Here is a 14,783-nt window from a genome sequence, read left to right on the forward strand (position 1 = left end):
GAGGTAAACCTTAAGAACCTCATGCACGCTATGGTTATGTACCGGGGCACTCCCCCGTTATGCTACTGATGGTATGGACGCGTATATTCGATATTGTGTTCGCCACGATATCATGCAGGCCCTCCTTTGTCCGTGGCGTCTGGTATTGTATGTCATACATACCCGACCAAGCTAGGCCCATGGAGTTCGCTTGCGAGCTCACCTGGTGGGCCCACAGTCACACGCGTGACCCATGTGATATGAACAAAGAGACTGGTTCATATCACCATGTGTGGGAAAGAACCATGTATCTACCCTGCCCGGACAAAACAAGGGCCTAAGGCCATGGGAAGGAATGGAAGACAGACCCCTCTCTCAGTTTCTTTCTTTTAACACTTGTGCTCATGTAGGTGTATTATGTGCGACATGTATGTGTATTGTGTGCGACTGCTTGTATCCTGATGAATGATTATATGCTTAACCTCAACAGTGGGGCGACTTACTAGGTATTTTATATAATACTCAAGCCACGTGCTACCCATATTTTCAGGTAAGGGCAAGGCTCCCATGTACGGCTGACGGTGGATGCTGCGAAGGCCATGGAAATCTTGAGGAGAGTTTGTAGTGTCGTAGGTGCCTTGTTGGATTCTTTTGAGTTCTTAGTTATTGCAATTGTTTCCTCTATTTCTATGTTGATTATTTTCTAGGCTAAGCTGTCGTTATTGATTTCCCCAGGTATGAACGACTTATAATAATGAACGCATTATCGTTATTGAGACTTTCTTACGTGAACTCTTGTTTTGTTGATTATGCAAGTATAAGATAACGTCGCTAATTAAGTTAGAAAAAATTAGGGGCTTTACAGTTTCAATCCGAAAGATACAATTTTATATCTAGTGAACCTATTAATTTAAATATACCTAATCAATATAGGTGGGTATGCTAAATTTAATTTATTTAGATGGCCTCAATTGAAAATAAAAATTTAGAAACAAGAAATTTATTGAATAATTATAATCATATAATTTCAAATAAAAACATTTTGAATAATTTTTTTACACATAACATTCATGACACGACATGCAGGTAATAGCAATTTTATTTTAAAAGAAAAAGTAAGATTCTTACCCAATTTACTAAATAAAAATAACTTTGGAATCAGCTAAATTTTTTGTTATTTTAGATTGATTTTCTTTTTAGTTCAACTGTAACGACTCTTCATTTCTACGTACTTAGTAGTTTCTAACATCTTATGCTCATCTATAATGTGGAAATATAACTTTTACCTGAACATCATTTAAAATGTAAATTTTGAAAAAATGATTAAAACTTCTTTTTTGAAAAACACCGTCAAGGTTTTACAAAATACTGAAATTTAGAGAAAATAAAAATAAATACAAAGTATTTAAAATAATGAAATGGAAAAGAACCCATTCTTTATTTAAAATAATGAAATGGAAAAGAACCCATTCTAACTCAAAACTAGGAATTTAAATATGAGTCTACCCTATGCACATGCCATAGTCTCTACTCGCGATATCGTCGTCCTTCGTACAAGTGTGCGTTGCCTTTACCTAAAAAATGATGTGGCACACGGCCTGAGTATTTCAAATAATACTCCGTAAGTGGCCCCACGTAGGGGGCTATACAAATGCAAACGCATGCAATCATGATTTAGGGATCTGTCTCTAATCATCTTAGAGGTGGTCTCCAGTCTCGAACAAATTGGATGTGTAGTACTTCCCTACACACGACTCACACGTGTGAGTGTGAATCCCCAGGGCGCTCGCACACCCCCCTGGACCCTCTCGTCAAGTTAATCTATAGCGACGTTTAGACGTCAACGAAACCCCATAGTGTCATGCGCCTCATGAACACCCTCATCTGTGCGCATTTGCACTCATCATCATACTGTGCGCGTCCGCACTCATCATCTCTAGGGGAAGTAACCCTATGCTTATGAACATACAATATGCATGAGGTCCCTCTAAATCCATCATAATGTCTCTTCTGACATAACCCTCTAGTCCCATCTCTTTGTTACTCTAGGTAACACATACTCGTGGATATTTATATTAATATCATTTTTATACTCTTAGGGTTGTGTCCTATGTTGATCTAACGACATGATGCAATATGACACTTACCATCACTCGCATATGACACTTATCATCACTAGCATGTTCAATATGGAAAACATCATCATATTAAGGTAAANCCGTAAGTGGCCCCACGTAGGGGGCTATACAAATGCAAACGCATGCAATCATGATTTAGGGATCTGTCTCTAATCATCTTAGAGGTGGTCTCCAGTCTCGAACAAATTGGATGTGTAGTACTTCCCTACACACGACTCACACGTGTGAGTGTGAATCCCCAGGGCGCTCGCACACCCCCCTGGACCCTCTCGTCAAGTTAATCTATAGCGACGTTTAGACGTCAACGAAACCCCATAGTGTCATGCGCCTCATGAACACCCTCATCTGTGCGCATTTGCACTCATCATCATACTGTGCGCGTCCGCACTCATCATCTCTAGGGGAAGTAACCCTATGCTTATGAACATACAATATGCATGAGGTCCCTCTAAATCCATCATAATGTCTCTTCTGACATAACCCTCTAGTCCCATCTCTTTGTTACTCTAGGTAACACATACTCGTGGATATTTATATTAATATCATTTTTATACTCTTAGGGTTGTGTCCTATGTTGATCTAACGACATGATGCAATATGACACTTACCATCACTCGCATATGACACTTATCATCACTAGCATGTTCAATATGGAAAACATCATCATATTAAGGTAAACATCACACAATCATCATACTCATCATATTGCCATAAAGTGCATCAAGCATACCAAGTACGTCATTCATATAATATCATCGCATCATTAGCTAACGTCATTAAGTTATCATATAACAACATCACATTATCATCTAACATCATCACGTCATCACATAACATTATTACATCATCATATAACATCATCACATCATCATCTAACGTCGACACGCCATCACATAACACTATCACATCATCATATAACAATATCACATCATCATATAACATCACCGCATCACCGCATCACTATCTAACAACATCAAATCATCATACAACATCAACACATCATCATCTAACGTCATCACATCATAACATCATCACATCATCACATAAAATAAAGCATAAATAACACGTGCAAGAGCCACTGAACACGTGTCATCATACATAAGAAAAGTCTTTCGATCGAGCCGATAGTAAGACCACTTACCTGATTAGCTTAGACTGGTATCATCAATTTATTAAATTCGGTTTTGTTCTTTGTATCCAAGCCAACCTATGACATCAATTTCAATTTCATTTCTTTAAATTTTACAATGGTCTATGCGTTAAACTTTAGGTAAGCATGGGAAACTTTATGAGTATTGAATATATATATATATTTCTCATGGAAACTTTATGAGTATTGAATATATATAATTTCTCATCATCCATTTTTACTGTTTTTGTATATACTTTTAATTTTGCTCCCCAAATCTTCCCTTTTCCTCTTCTCGTGGCTCTCATTTTCTGTATTTACTTGGTTATATATATATCTATGTATATTATTATTATTATTATTTCTTCTCTTTAATTATATATATACCTTTTATCTCTTCCTTTAATTCTTTTCCTCTCTATTATTATTATTTTTTTCTTATTCTTTTATTCTCGGTTTGATTATGTGATCTGACATGATATATAATGATTAACTAAAATCTAAATAATTGGGTAACAGGAGAGGAGATCGATCTCGATCTGATTCTTATTAATTAGATAAAAAAATTTAATTTTCTTTTTCTTTCTCAAAAATATATATATTTTTAATTATATACTTTTAGCCTTTTCAAACGGGTATGAATTTTTTTTTGCTGATATCTAAATCTAAATAATTGAAAAAGAGATCTCACATAACTTTTCAAAAGATAAAAGAAAGGAAGTGTACCATAACTTTTCTATCTCTCTGGTCTGCTCCAAGTGGCTCCAAAATTTGATATCTTTCATGTGTTTCTTTCTCCAATTTTTCTCTTTCCAAAATCGGACATTTTTTTTATAAATATGCCATTTTTTAAAAATCTCTTAGACTGCCATTTTTTTCTTTTTTATTCATTTTTTCGAGAGGAGTTTGGGAGAGATATTTGAGGAAGGGTGAAGAGACCTTTTTTTTTTTAATTATTATTTATTTATTTAAAATTTTCCTATCATTACATGGGCAAAAATGAAAAATCAAATTATTAACTTTAGAATAATAAATTGGTCGATTGTTTTAGAATTATTAATAAATTTAAGGTGAGATGTTTATTTTGAAACGAAAATAAAACAAAAAGAAAAACAAATTAAATTTTTTACAAGCTAAAAGAGCATGTCAACTCCACATGTAATATACAAATAAGATAGATTTAAGAGGGCAGCAGTTCATATATACCATAAATATTACACAATATCCCTTTTCCTCTACCCTCTTCTCTCATGCTTATTCTTCAGAACCGCTTCACCAAACGGCAGACAAGAACCTCTCACAGCGCCTCCACTCTAATTGGGTACTTGTTCTTAGGCATCCTCACCAAAGTTGGCTGCACTGAATCATCCTCCTTCTCCAAACATCTCCATCTGTTCATTATCATTAAAACTCATAGCTTATATCATCATAAACTCATGCAAATCGTTTGTCTACTTAGTCTCTAAACTCATGCAAATGTGTTAGACGATCGTAAACAAGATGTGTGATGATACGATAAATGAACAACGAACGAGTACTAGAGTATCACGCACAAATCTGACCTGTATTTGCAGACAAGGTGATGGATGAACACTGAAATTTCGAGCTTTGCCAAGTTGATTCCAGGGCACATTCTTGGTCCACTGCCAAATCCAAGAAAGCTGAAAGGCCTCAATGGTGCCTCAAATCTTGATGGATCAAACTTGTTGGGTTCAGGGAAAACAGTAGCATCATGATGAATTGAAACAACATCCAAGTTTACAGACCACCCTTTCTTGATCTTGTATCCTACAAAGCATAGATACTAATAATTACAGAACAAACCAAACACACAAATTCTTGGTGGCTTCTGAATCGAGAGATTACCTCCAATTTCAAAGTCCTGAGCTGCTTTTCTTGAATACCATGGTAGAATTGTTGCTCTCCTCAGAGTTTCACTGAGCACCTGAGTTTTTTTACAGTCAATATTTTGGTATTGAAGTTCATATTCACCATTCAATTAGTTTGATACACATACTTTGGCAGTGTAAGGTAAGTTGTTAACATCAGCCCATGACAGATTTTCTCCCTTCCTATGTTCTTGAATCTGTTGGTGTTCAAGCTGCAAATTCAAGAAAAATCAATTCTGGATTGACCCATTTGATACAGTAAAAATTCTAATTGCAAAGGAAGATGTTTTTACTCTCAATTGTTCCAAAACATGAGGATTTTCTCCAAGAAATTTGATCAGCCAAGTGAGAGCTGCAGTTGTAGTATCATGTCCAGCAATCAGCAGAGTTAGTATATTGTCCTTCAACTGTTCATCAGTGAGTTTTTCTTCATCACTTCCTCCTCCTGTTTTGTTGTGTTTGATTATCAGTGAGTCCAAGAAATCCTGTCGGCAAATTTCTCCGCTGCGTCGCTTTTCAATGATTGAATCTAACATCTCGAACATTCGTTTACGTGCCTGAAAACAGCTTGAATGTACTCAGAAGATTCAAGTTCTATAACCAAATCCTGAAAACAGATAAAAAAAATAAAATGCATCTACCATAACCTATTCGTTTAAGCTCTTGAGTTTCGTGTTAGCTAAATGAAAACTAAACGTTATTACCTTCATACCACGATAGAAAGCGGTTCCGGGAATGTTAAGAGGCAAAGATGAAAAACATGAAGAGATTATCTTGAAATTGTCTCTAAACTTCTCTTGTTCCTCTCCTTTAGGCTCCAAGCTCATGATCATGTTACCAATAACTTTAAGAGTGAACTACAAAAACAAGAAGACTTATATTATGTTATGTCATGTCATATCATACACCCCTCCAACCCTCTATTTTGAAGTGAGGAACTCAACTGTGGAAGCTTCATCAAGAACAAAAATTGTTCTTCCAGACCATTCATCTAGAGTTTCAATTGCTAAATTGTTGATGAACTGAAAGTATTTCCTTAAGCCATCCATGGAGAGTGGTTCTCCGATCAGCCGTCGCAGCCTCTTGTGGGCTTCACCATTGGTCTGAAGCAAGCTGCTTCGGCCGAGGACTTGCTGGCCAGTGTAGAACAGGTTCAAGCTCACCATACCATCCTTCCCTGTCAATAAAATCTTCGCCGCATTGCTCCCCGTCATGAACACCATCAATCTCCCGAGCACGCTCGTCTTGAAAACCTTTCCAAACCTAAGGACATATTTGCATATGATCTGAGAATTGAATAACTATAATCACTAAGGCCATGTTTAAAAGTATTTTTCCCTCAAAAACATCAAGTTTGGTAGGAACATATGGTACTTTATTTTACTTTCATAAATGAAAACTGTATGCAAATAGCCAAAATCACTCCCAAACATAGCTTAAGAACGATCAAAGAAACCCGAGCTTTCGATGGACAAATAATCGAAGAAGAAGAAGTTTCGGTACCTCTTCTGCCTGTTGATCATGAAGCTGCAAATACCAGCAGGGCTACCAAACTCTGATATAAACGAGAAGCTTTCACCAACAATAGGCCAACCCAAGTTCCCAGGAATGTCCTCCATTGCCTTTTTCCAACCCCATGAACGCACAAGCAAGAAAGCTGATAACACAAACAAGAACAGAAGAACAAACATCAGCAGAAAATTTAGAGGCATTATAACTATTTGAGCCTATCTCTCTCTCTACTTTCAGTTTGCCTCATAACATAATCTCCTGAACCATTTAAAACTGCAGGAAGTGGCTTTGTAAATGACGTTAAAGCTGTAGCTTTTAATGTGTATAGGCTTTGCTACTGACGACAACTTGTACTCATCCATACACACAACCGAATCTTGTTCAAGCTTTGGATATAATTAAAGGCTATAATCCAATTGTTTTGATTTATTTGGTGGCTGCCGGTTGAAGAATCTTGCCCTTCCAATGAGAGGCCAAAATGGAACTAGATGCCAAAGCTGTTTGGTGGAATTCAACCGACTTTGGTTATTGTCGTGTGAGATCACACATCGGTTGGGGAGGAAAATGAAGCATTCTTTATAAGGGTGTGGAAACCTCTCCATAACTGACACATTTTAAAAACCTTGAGAAGAAGCTAGACCGAGAAAGTCCAAAGAAGACAATATCTGCTAGCGGTGGGCTTGAGTTGTTAAAAATGGTATCAGAGCTAGACACTCGTCGATGTGCCAGCGAAGAGGCTAAGCTCCGAAGGGGGGTGGACATGAAACGGTGTACCAACAAGGGCGCTAGGCTCTGAAGGAGGTGGATTTGGGGGGTCCCACATCGATTAGAGAAGAGAACGAGTGCCAGCAAAGACGCTGGGCCCTGAAAATGGGTGGATTTGAGAGATCACACATCGGTTGGGGAGAAGACAAAACATTCTTTACAAGGGTGTGGAAACTTCTCCCTAGCCAGTGCTTTTTAAAAGCCTTGAGGGAAAGTTCAAAAGGAAAAGCCCAAAGAGGACAAATATCTACTAGTGATGGGCTTATACAGTAACATGTCTGTCTACTTGAACTTACTTGTTCAAGAAACCAGAGCACAAAAGTACACCCTTTTTGTTAAACATTCAATTCAGTTTCTATTTCTGGTAAAAATTCAATAGTCACTACTTTTTATATGAAATAATCAAGTCATCATTAAATCAACAACTCAATGAGTTTATTCTTCATACAGAAACCAAGCAACAGCAGAATCATAAGATGATGCTACAGTTACAGTTATAATCCACTTATACCTCAAGCTATTCTACTAAAACAACACATCTGTAACAGCTATAGATGACCAACTTCTCATGCATATAAGAAATATATGAATCATGTACAAGAAAATGATTGTAAAACCATAACCCATCACCCTCTTTTTCTAGATAATATTACATGTACATACATACATCTTCTAAGGTTTTGCTTGGCCATCGGGATTGCGACCGAGAAGCTGGGACGAGTTCATCCATTTTGGATCTGGTTGCTGCAGGTTTGTGGCCAAGCTGGGTGACGGCTGCTGTTGACCCTGCTGAGCGTGGGAGCTACTAAAATGGTGTACAGGCGGTCGAGATGATGGATATTGAGGGGGTCGGTTGAAAGGATTTCCATTGATCAATGGAACCTGGCCTGCTGCTATTCTAAGCCGTTGAACTTCTTCCTTCAAAGCTTCACTCAGATCTGTGAACAACCGAAAAATAAACATAAATCTTCTCCTGTTTTGATTTTTTTTTTTTTGCCTGTTTAGTACAATTTTTATGCAGTGAAGTGCATTTAAAGAACTTGTAACATGCATACCATCCCGGAGTTGTGCTTGCTGATCCATAGCCTGTAACCGAAGTTTGAGTTCCTTATTTTCCACGGCTAATTCAGTAGTCTCTCTCTGCATAACATGAAATTGTCTCATCAAAGCATAACAGGCGAACAAAGATACTAACCTGGCCTGCTGCTATTGATCTACTTATGCCTCAAAGCTTCATAACAGGTATTGATATTGATCTACTTTCTAAACACTTCATACCAAAGCCAAATGGGTTTTAAGCAATTGAATTCATACCTGTAGCATTGTCACCTGAGCAGACAGAGTGGTAGCTTCAGATTGCAGAGTCTGAACCTTCCTCTCCAATTCATTAGTGTACCGTACCTTCCTCTCTTTCGAACGAGCTGCAGATTGTCTATTGGCAAGAATCCTGAATTCCATATCCAAATCCAGTTCAGAAGTTCCAAAATCAGTCAAATATCACATAAATATTCAACACAGAAGTTTCAAGTTTCATGTTCCAATTCAATCGAAGAGATAAAATGAACATGGGTGTTGTTGACCTTTTTGCTCTTTTCGGATCAATTAGGGCTAACTCCGCAAGTCTTTCCGGGTCCATTGCCTTCTTCACTCCATCGATCATTAGGGTTGAATCGGCCTCAAACGACGACGAAGAACCATCCATGGACAAGCTATGTCGATGACGAACTTGCCGCTGTTCACTCGCCGGAGTTTTCCTCCCCAATGAATCGATCGATCCACCGTCACCGCCGAGGTCCAGATTCTTGAAGAAATCAGAATCCACCGACAAGCTGCGCAAGTGCCCGCCGAATGACCCAGAGTTAATCGGCTCCGGCTTAGGGTGAACGGCGTCATTAGATAACTTGGAATTAGACGACGAATCGACGGCCATGGCAGTGCCGCCGGGAGGAGGAGAAGAAGGGGAAGAGAGAATCGAGAGGTCGAGCTCTAAAGGATCGAAGAAGAGAAGCTCATCGAGGTTAGGGAAGCGGAAGGAAGTGTCGGAGAGGGAGCGGCGGTGGTAGGAACCACGGTGGGGATTCTCTGGCATCTGTTCGATGTCCATCGCCGCCGCTGGCTGCGGTGGTTTGGACGCCGAGAAATTAGTATCCATCAGCATAATCTTTGCGGTGGCGGTGGTCGAAGTTGCAACGATCAAGAGATTTATCAACAGGGGTAATCTAATGGATGGTATTTTTTGATAATTGGAATTTGAGAAGAACAATTAGGAATCAAATTAAGTAGATTGTGTTGTTGAAGGAAAAAAAAAACACAAAATAAGTGATTGTAAAATTGTGAAAATCGATGCTGCGATAAAATCAACAAACAAACAAACAAGAACAAAAAAGATCATGGGAAATTGAAATTGGTGAATGGTGAGTAGCAATTTTCTTCTTTTCAGACAATTGATTTTTGTGCATTATCTGTTGCAACTGTACTTACTCAATACTTGCATTTCAATGTGAAGTCAATCTAGGAACATTGGACCAAAAAGCAAGTTTTAAGACCACCAAATTGAGCCTAAAATTAACTTACTCTTGGAATGTTACAATCTAGATTGGATAAATTGATTCCATGCTTGAATATCACGTGACATGTGGTCTATTTATGTATTATTGCATATGACATTCTAATGGATTGTTGTGATGCATGTACTTCTTGATTGTTAATTCATGTTTGCTATATTAATACGATCACGTTATGCCCTCTGAGACATGATGATGTACCATGTATGATAAGTATGAATGAAATACCACGAATATGTATGTATCATAGAAATTTTTTGTTATAATAAGTAAAGAAGTGTTATGTGTATCATCTCATTGAATCTTGGTTCTTAATGCGGGATCTCATGCATGTTGTATGTCACTCTTTTCCTTCATGTTAGCTTTCCACCGCGTGAGCATGTGCTAGTCCATTGTTAGGTTTAAGGAGTACTATACAACTCACCAAGTGGATTCATGCATACGTGCATGAACTGTTTGTGAAGAAATATTATGCATTTCCATACTAAAAAAGAAAGTAGAGCCTAAAGAACAATCATGAAAAGTAGGTCTCACTAATCGTGAAGTACGTTGTTAATTTGATCATTGACTAAGTATTTTTAAATGCTCATCCTTTGTCTGCAATTTTTTCAGGTAAAGGCAAGTGTCCCATGTACGGATGATGACACTGGCTAAAGAGACTATTGAATAAAGTCAAGCTAGCTAGTTCTTCACATTTACGTCATAGTCCTTACTACTATCCGAGCAAGGTGCCTCGATATTCTAAGAAGATCTCTTAACCAAATCTCCTCCCAAGAGGTATGTACAGATTTTTCAACCTTTCTGTTGTATGAATTAGATAGCATGTTTTGCCTATGTAGCATGATGACTAACATCCTGAGTTGAGGCGCCAACTCATAAATTTTGATGGGACAATATGATGTTTACTAATATGAATATCATCAATGGAAGATTAGCTAGCGGACCCTTCTACAAGACCAAAAAGATAACCTAGTTTATGGGGAGTGACCCTTGTGTGCCGGTCTGCTACTATGTCAACCTACGTGACCCCACTCCCTCTCTCAAGACGGGTTTCCAACATAAAGGTCATGTTCAATAAACTTTTGGCCATTTCCACAAGGTTGGGGCACCTAGTCGTCTTGACGCACTATCCTAACCAGCCTAGGCCTAGCTTGATCGTACTTGTATCAAAGTGGAAAGGGTAGCACAAACTCTCATGACACCGTTCATACTACTATTAACCTAGATAGATACCTTAGTCATTCTTGGATTCCATGGAGGTCGACTAGGTTCTTAGGGTTGTCTAGGCAATTTAAATCTCATCTCGCATTTCCAAGACACCCAGGATTAGCTTTTCGGGGCTAATCCAGTCTTTAGGTGTACTCAGGTCTAGAACTTTGATTATTGTTCACGATCTTTGGGTGCTTAGTCTACTAGAAGCGTACAAACCTTGCTATAACATCATAATCTTAACTTGCATGCTTCGTTAGGGAGATTTTCCTATCAATCACCTAAAACATGAAACTCATAATCTAAACGTCACATTGATCATCTCGAGATGCTAAGGAGGTCAATTTGGCTCCTAAGGCGGCTTCGTGGTTTAAGGAGGTGCTTTACTTGGACTCATTGATTCTTTCTTAGTTTGGGAGCACTAGGGTCTATACCCTCTGATTGTTGCTCACGATCTTACAGTGTTTAGTCTACTTGAGACATCCTGACCTAGATCGTCGTCTAGCCAACCTAACTGAGCGCCCTAGTCTTATCTCTGTGCAAATAAACACGCTATATAAGGAGAACATGAAATCAATCACTTAGAGCTAAACATATTATATCATGTAGTCATACAAGCTCAATGAGGGGACAACATTCATCAATCGCTCAGAACTTAGATCACAATATCTCGTCCTTTATTCTAACATAGCGAAAAGTATTAAAATTGTAATGCATCATAAATTCTCATCCTATGTGCATTTCAGTAATTTTTCATAACATATATTGCATTCTTATCCAAAATTACCCTTTGAAGGTCCTAAACATGCATATTTTAACCACCTAAGGTAAGATATATTCGCATGCTAGCACATCCTAACGTTCCCTAAAAATATTACTCAAGAAAGATCCAAATGACTACTTACATGGATGACGAGTACCTTCCTGAACTAGCTTTTTCTCGTGTTAGATACTCAAAGTTGTCTGAATTAGATAATGCAACTTCGATCTTCTATGAATACGCTTAAGATGATTGATTTTTATATATTTTCTATAGAGCTCAATTCAACTTGGTTTCTTCATCAAAGTTATAGAGTTTCAATACAGCAATCTAACAAAATTAATTTCATTCAATTCCATCTACTATGAAACAAGATAAAAGCATTCAAAGTAGACGTTTCTTGAATTCTTACCATTCTTGGACCTTAATTGAAAACAAACCTTTCTAATGTCTTCTGTAATGTCCGCTCATCAAAGGTTCGAATCACTGTTGTTATTATTGACACATATTATATTTATATAAAAAACATACCAAAAAGAAAACAAACTATTCTTTAAAATAATAATAATAATAATAAAAAAATGTGCCAGTGTAATTCCCGGATTCCAAGTCTCCAACTCGACTGCATCAAATTCTCGATCACTCTACATGAGGCTTATTGATGAGTAAAATAGATTATTCAGTAAGTAGCTAACTTGTCCTTAAGAAGTTATATTGATTATTTTTCAGTTATTTTTAAGTTTTATTCACAAGTGATTCCTAGTTTATTTATTGTGACCATTTGTTCGTTAGAAGATATTCCAACTAACTTCAAGCTTAGATTATTGACTCTATTTATTCTTATCACAATTTTTGGACACGTATGTAAGACTCGCTCTCGGTCAAATCCGACTTATCTACTAAACTCTCTTGCTGTTTGTAATATCATACAATCTAACGATTAGGAATACTCATTGCTCCTAACTTATCACATAGCGCGTCGGTCAGGAATTCCATTGTGATTAGTAGACTATAGATACTCATAGGTCGCTTATAGCATAATCAACTTATAAGCATAAACTAGAGTCATACAACCTATATTTCCATTACAAATTTGTAGTATGCTCACATCTTATGCATGCATTCATAGAAATCGTAAATTAAATCATGTCATTCACACATTTATTATATTAAGCTCATAATCACATAATCAACATACTTACGTATATAAAACAAGCTAAAACTTGTTTAAGAGCTCTGATACATTACATACTAGGATTGTTAACTCATTTCTTCTCGTAATTTATTCATAACACTGTAATTTGATCACAACTTCTCCTAATTGGACCTACATTTCACAATTTTCAAGTTAAATATAGACAAATCTTGATAGAACAAGTCAAAAGAAGTCAAACGGGATGAACAGGAGTTGAGTCTGAGGTCACCTTGTGCCCTCTGACCCTGTCTCATGCACCTGAAGCTTTGTCCAATCGCACCCTTACTCATAGTCGTGTGCGCGTGCACCTTGTCATGGTCATGCTTATCCAAAGCGTGTTGTCTATGGCCTTATGTCGGATGTCTCGATCATGCTTCTCCAGGACGTGTTGTCCATGGTTTCATCTTAGATAGGTTTTTACTATTTCATGTTGTGATAATATAGGGGGATATGACTAGTTGTCTCTTCCTCCTACCCGGGTTATATGCTATCAAAGTCGTTGTTGCTGCCTAATCGATTTTAGCTTATAACATTACTATCTTTCAAATTGTTTTCAACGTTTTTCCTCGTTCACGTTTTTCAAAATATTTCTCTCAAACGTGAATCAAAGCTCGTTGTCCATGAAGTACGAATTTTTTACGACCGACTTGTTCGCTGGGTTAGAACAAGTGTCGTACAATTTCTGTCCCGCTGTTATAAGAGTGCGATTGTGACAAGTGATATTAGAGCTGAGTCGGCTCCTTAAAAAAGTAGTACACAATCATGTCCACTCCAAAAAAACTGGGCAATTCCCATATGACTGATTAGTTGAAATCAAAGATCGGTTACTTTATGAGTGAAGTTCCTAATGGAATGAGCCTTTTGAAATCTCACATGAATGAGATCATCACTAAAGCCAACAAGATTGATGAGATGACAGGTCGCCTTGTGGCAATGCCTGTCCGCGAATTAATGACTTAGGTCAAGGCCCTAGAAAACAATGCCACAACTGCTTGTGGCTTCAAACATAGGGATAGTTTGACTGACTCTGTTGTCCAAATAGAAGAACACATCGAGGGCTTAGACAATGCCCAACAAGCGATCGTTCAGATGGTCTCAAATTTGTCTAAAGATTTGAAAGCAACCTTGGAGAGGTCAAGGCTGAAGTGATTGATCCAAGCGCTAGATTAAAATTCACCATGAGAGTGATGGAGAACTAAACCCCAACTGGAGGTGTTGTGACGACCCTAAATTTTCTACTTAACCTAAGGTCACTACTATACACATATCATGGACATCAATGCACATCCCAACCCTTTTTTTTGAGGCATCACTGTACACCCAATAGCCTCTTGAACAAATTGGCACACGGCTCACTTATACAAATCTTTGCTTCAAATCTTGGGAACTTACTTAAAAGCCTCCGTCCATACAAAATAGACTACCCTCTTGGCCAATTGTGTAAGTGGCTAGGCTATCTTGGAGAAGTCTCTCACAAAGAGAGAGTAATAGCTTATCTTAGGAACACCATCTTCCGACACGACATATCTTAGGAACGAGAATTGTTGCGGTCAAAATAATTCGCACTTAGAGAACTTGCGTTCAAATTATTCTCTCTCAAAATCATCAAAACTCTATTGAAGTGCCGTTCGTGTTTTTTTATT

At 37.7% G+C, this 14,783-nt stretch overlaps 2 protein-coding genes across 2 annotated transcripts; both read right to left on the bottom strand.

Annotated features, from left to right (window-relative positions):
- Positions 1-4,349: 4,349 nt before the first annotated feature.
- Positions 4,350-7,025, bottom strand: LOC111788967 (abscisic acid 8'-hydroxylase 3-like). Its single transcript, XM_023669569.1, has 8 exons — positions 6,639-7,025; positions 6,080-6,398; positions 5,840-5,992; positions 5,429-5,692; positions 5,264-5,347; positions 5,113-5,191; positions 4,809-5,034; positions 4,350-4,637 (listed from the first exon to the last, which is right to left on the bottom strand). The coding sequence occupies exons 1-8, from the start codon at positions 6,845-6,847 to the stop codon at positions 4,544-4,546; spliced, it is 1,428 nt and encodes a 475-aa protein (XP_023525337.1). The 5' UTR covers positions 6,848-7,025; the 3' UTR covers positions 4,350-4,543.
- An 801-nt stretch (positions 7,026-7,826) lies between these two features.
- LOC111786667 (transcription factor VIP1-like) lies at positions 7,827-9,777 on the bottom strand. The gene is made up of 4 exons (XM_023666900.1): positions 8,993-9,777; positions 8,727-8,859; positions 8,468-8,552; positions 7,827-8,350 (listed from the first exon to the last, which is right to left on the bottom strand). Exons 1-4 carry the CDS (start codon positions 9,568-9,570, stop codon positions 8,085-8,087), a joined length of 1,062 nt encoding a protein of 353 aa, XP_023522668.1. The 5' UTR covers positions 9,571-9,777; the 3' UTR covers positions 7,827-8,084.
- Positions 9,778-14,783: the final 5,006 nt, after the last annotated feature.

The sequence above is a fragment of the Cucurbita pepo genome, chromosome LG02 (genome assembly GCF_002806865.2).
Source record: "Cucurbita pepo subsp. pepo cultivar mu-cu-16 chromosome LG02, ASM280686v2, whole genome shotgun sequence".
In the NCBI taxonomy this organism is placed as follows: domain Eukaryota; kingdom Viridiplantae; phylum Streptophyta; class Magnoliopsida; order Cucurbitales; family Cucurbitaceae; genus Cucurbita; species Cucurbita pepo.

What these genes read in the sequence shown, in the direction of transcription:
- LOC111788967 (XM_023669569.1), bottom strand. Translation starts at nt 6,847, where the DNA reads ATGCCTCTAAATTTTCTGCTGATGTTTGTTCTTCTGTTCTTGTTTGTG. An exon ending in TCAGGACTTTGAAATTGGAG is followed by an intron (nt 5,035 to 5,112) that starts GTAATCTCTCGA and finishes TATGCTTTGTAG; the next exon opens with GATACAAGATCAAGAAAGGG. An exon ending in CACCTTGTCTGCAAATACAG is followed by an intron (nt 4,638 to 4,808) that starts GTCAGATTTGTG and finishes GATAATGAACAG; the next exon opens with ATGGAGATGTTTGGAGAAGG.
- LOC111786667 (XM_023666900.1), bottom strand. Translation starts at nt 9,570, where the DNA reads ATGCTGATGGATACTAATTTCTCGGCGTCCAAACCACCGCAGCCAGCG. An exon ending in GATCCGAAAAGAGCAAAAAG is followed by an intron (nt 8,860 to 8,992) that starts GTCAACAACACC and finishes TATGGAATTCAG; the next exon opens with GATTCTTGCCAATAGACAAT. An exon ending in GCAAGCACAACTCCGGGATG is followed by an intron (nt 8,351 to 8,467) that starts GTATGCATGTTA and finishes GGTTGTTCACAG; the next exon opens with ATCTGAGTGAAGCTTTGAAG.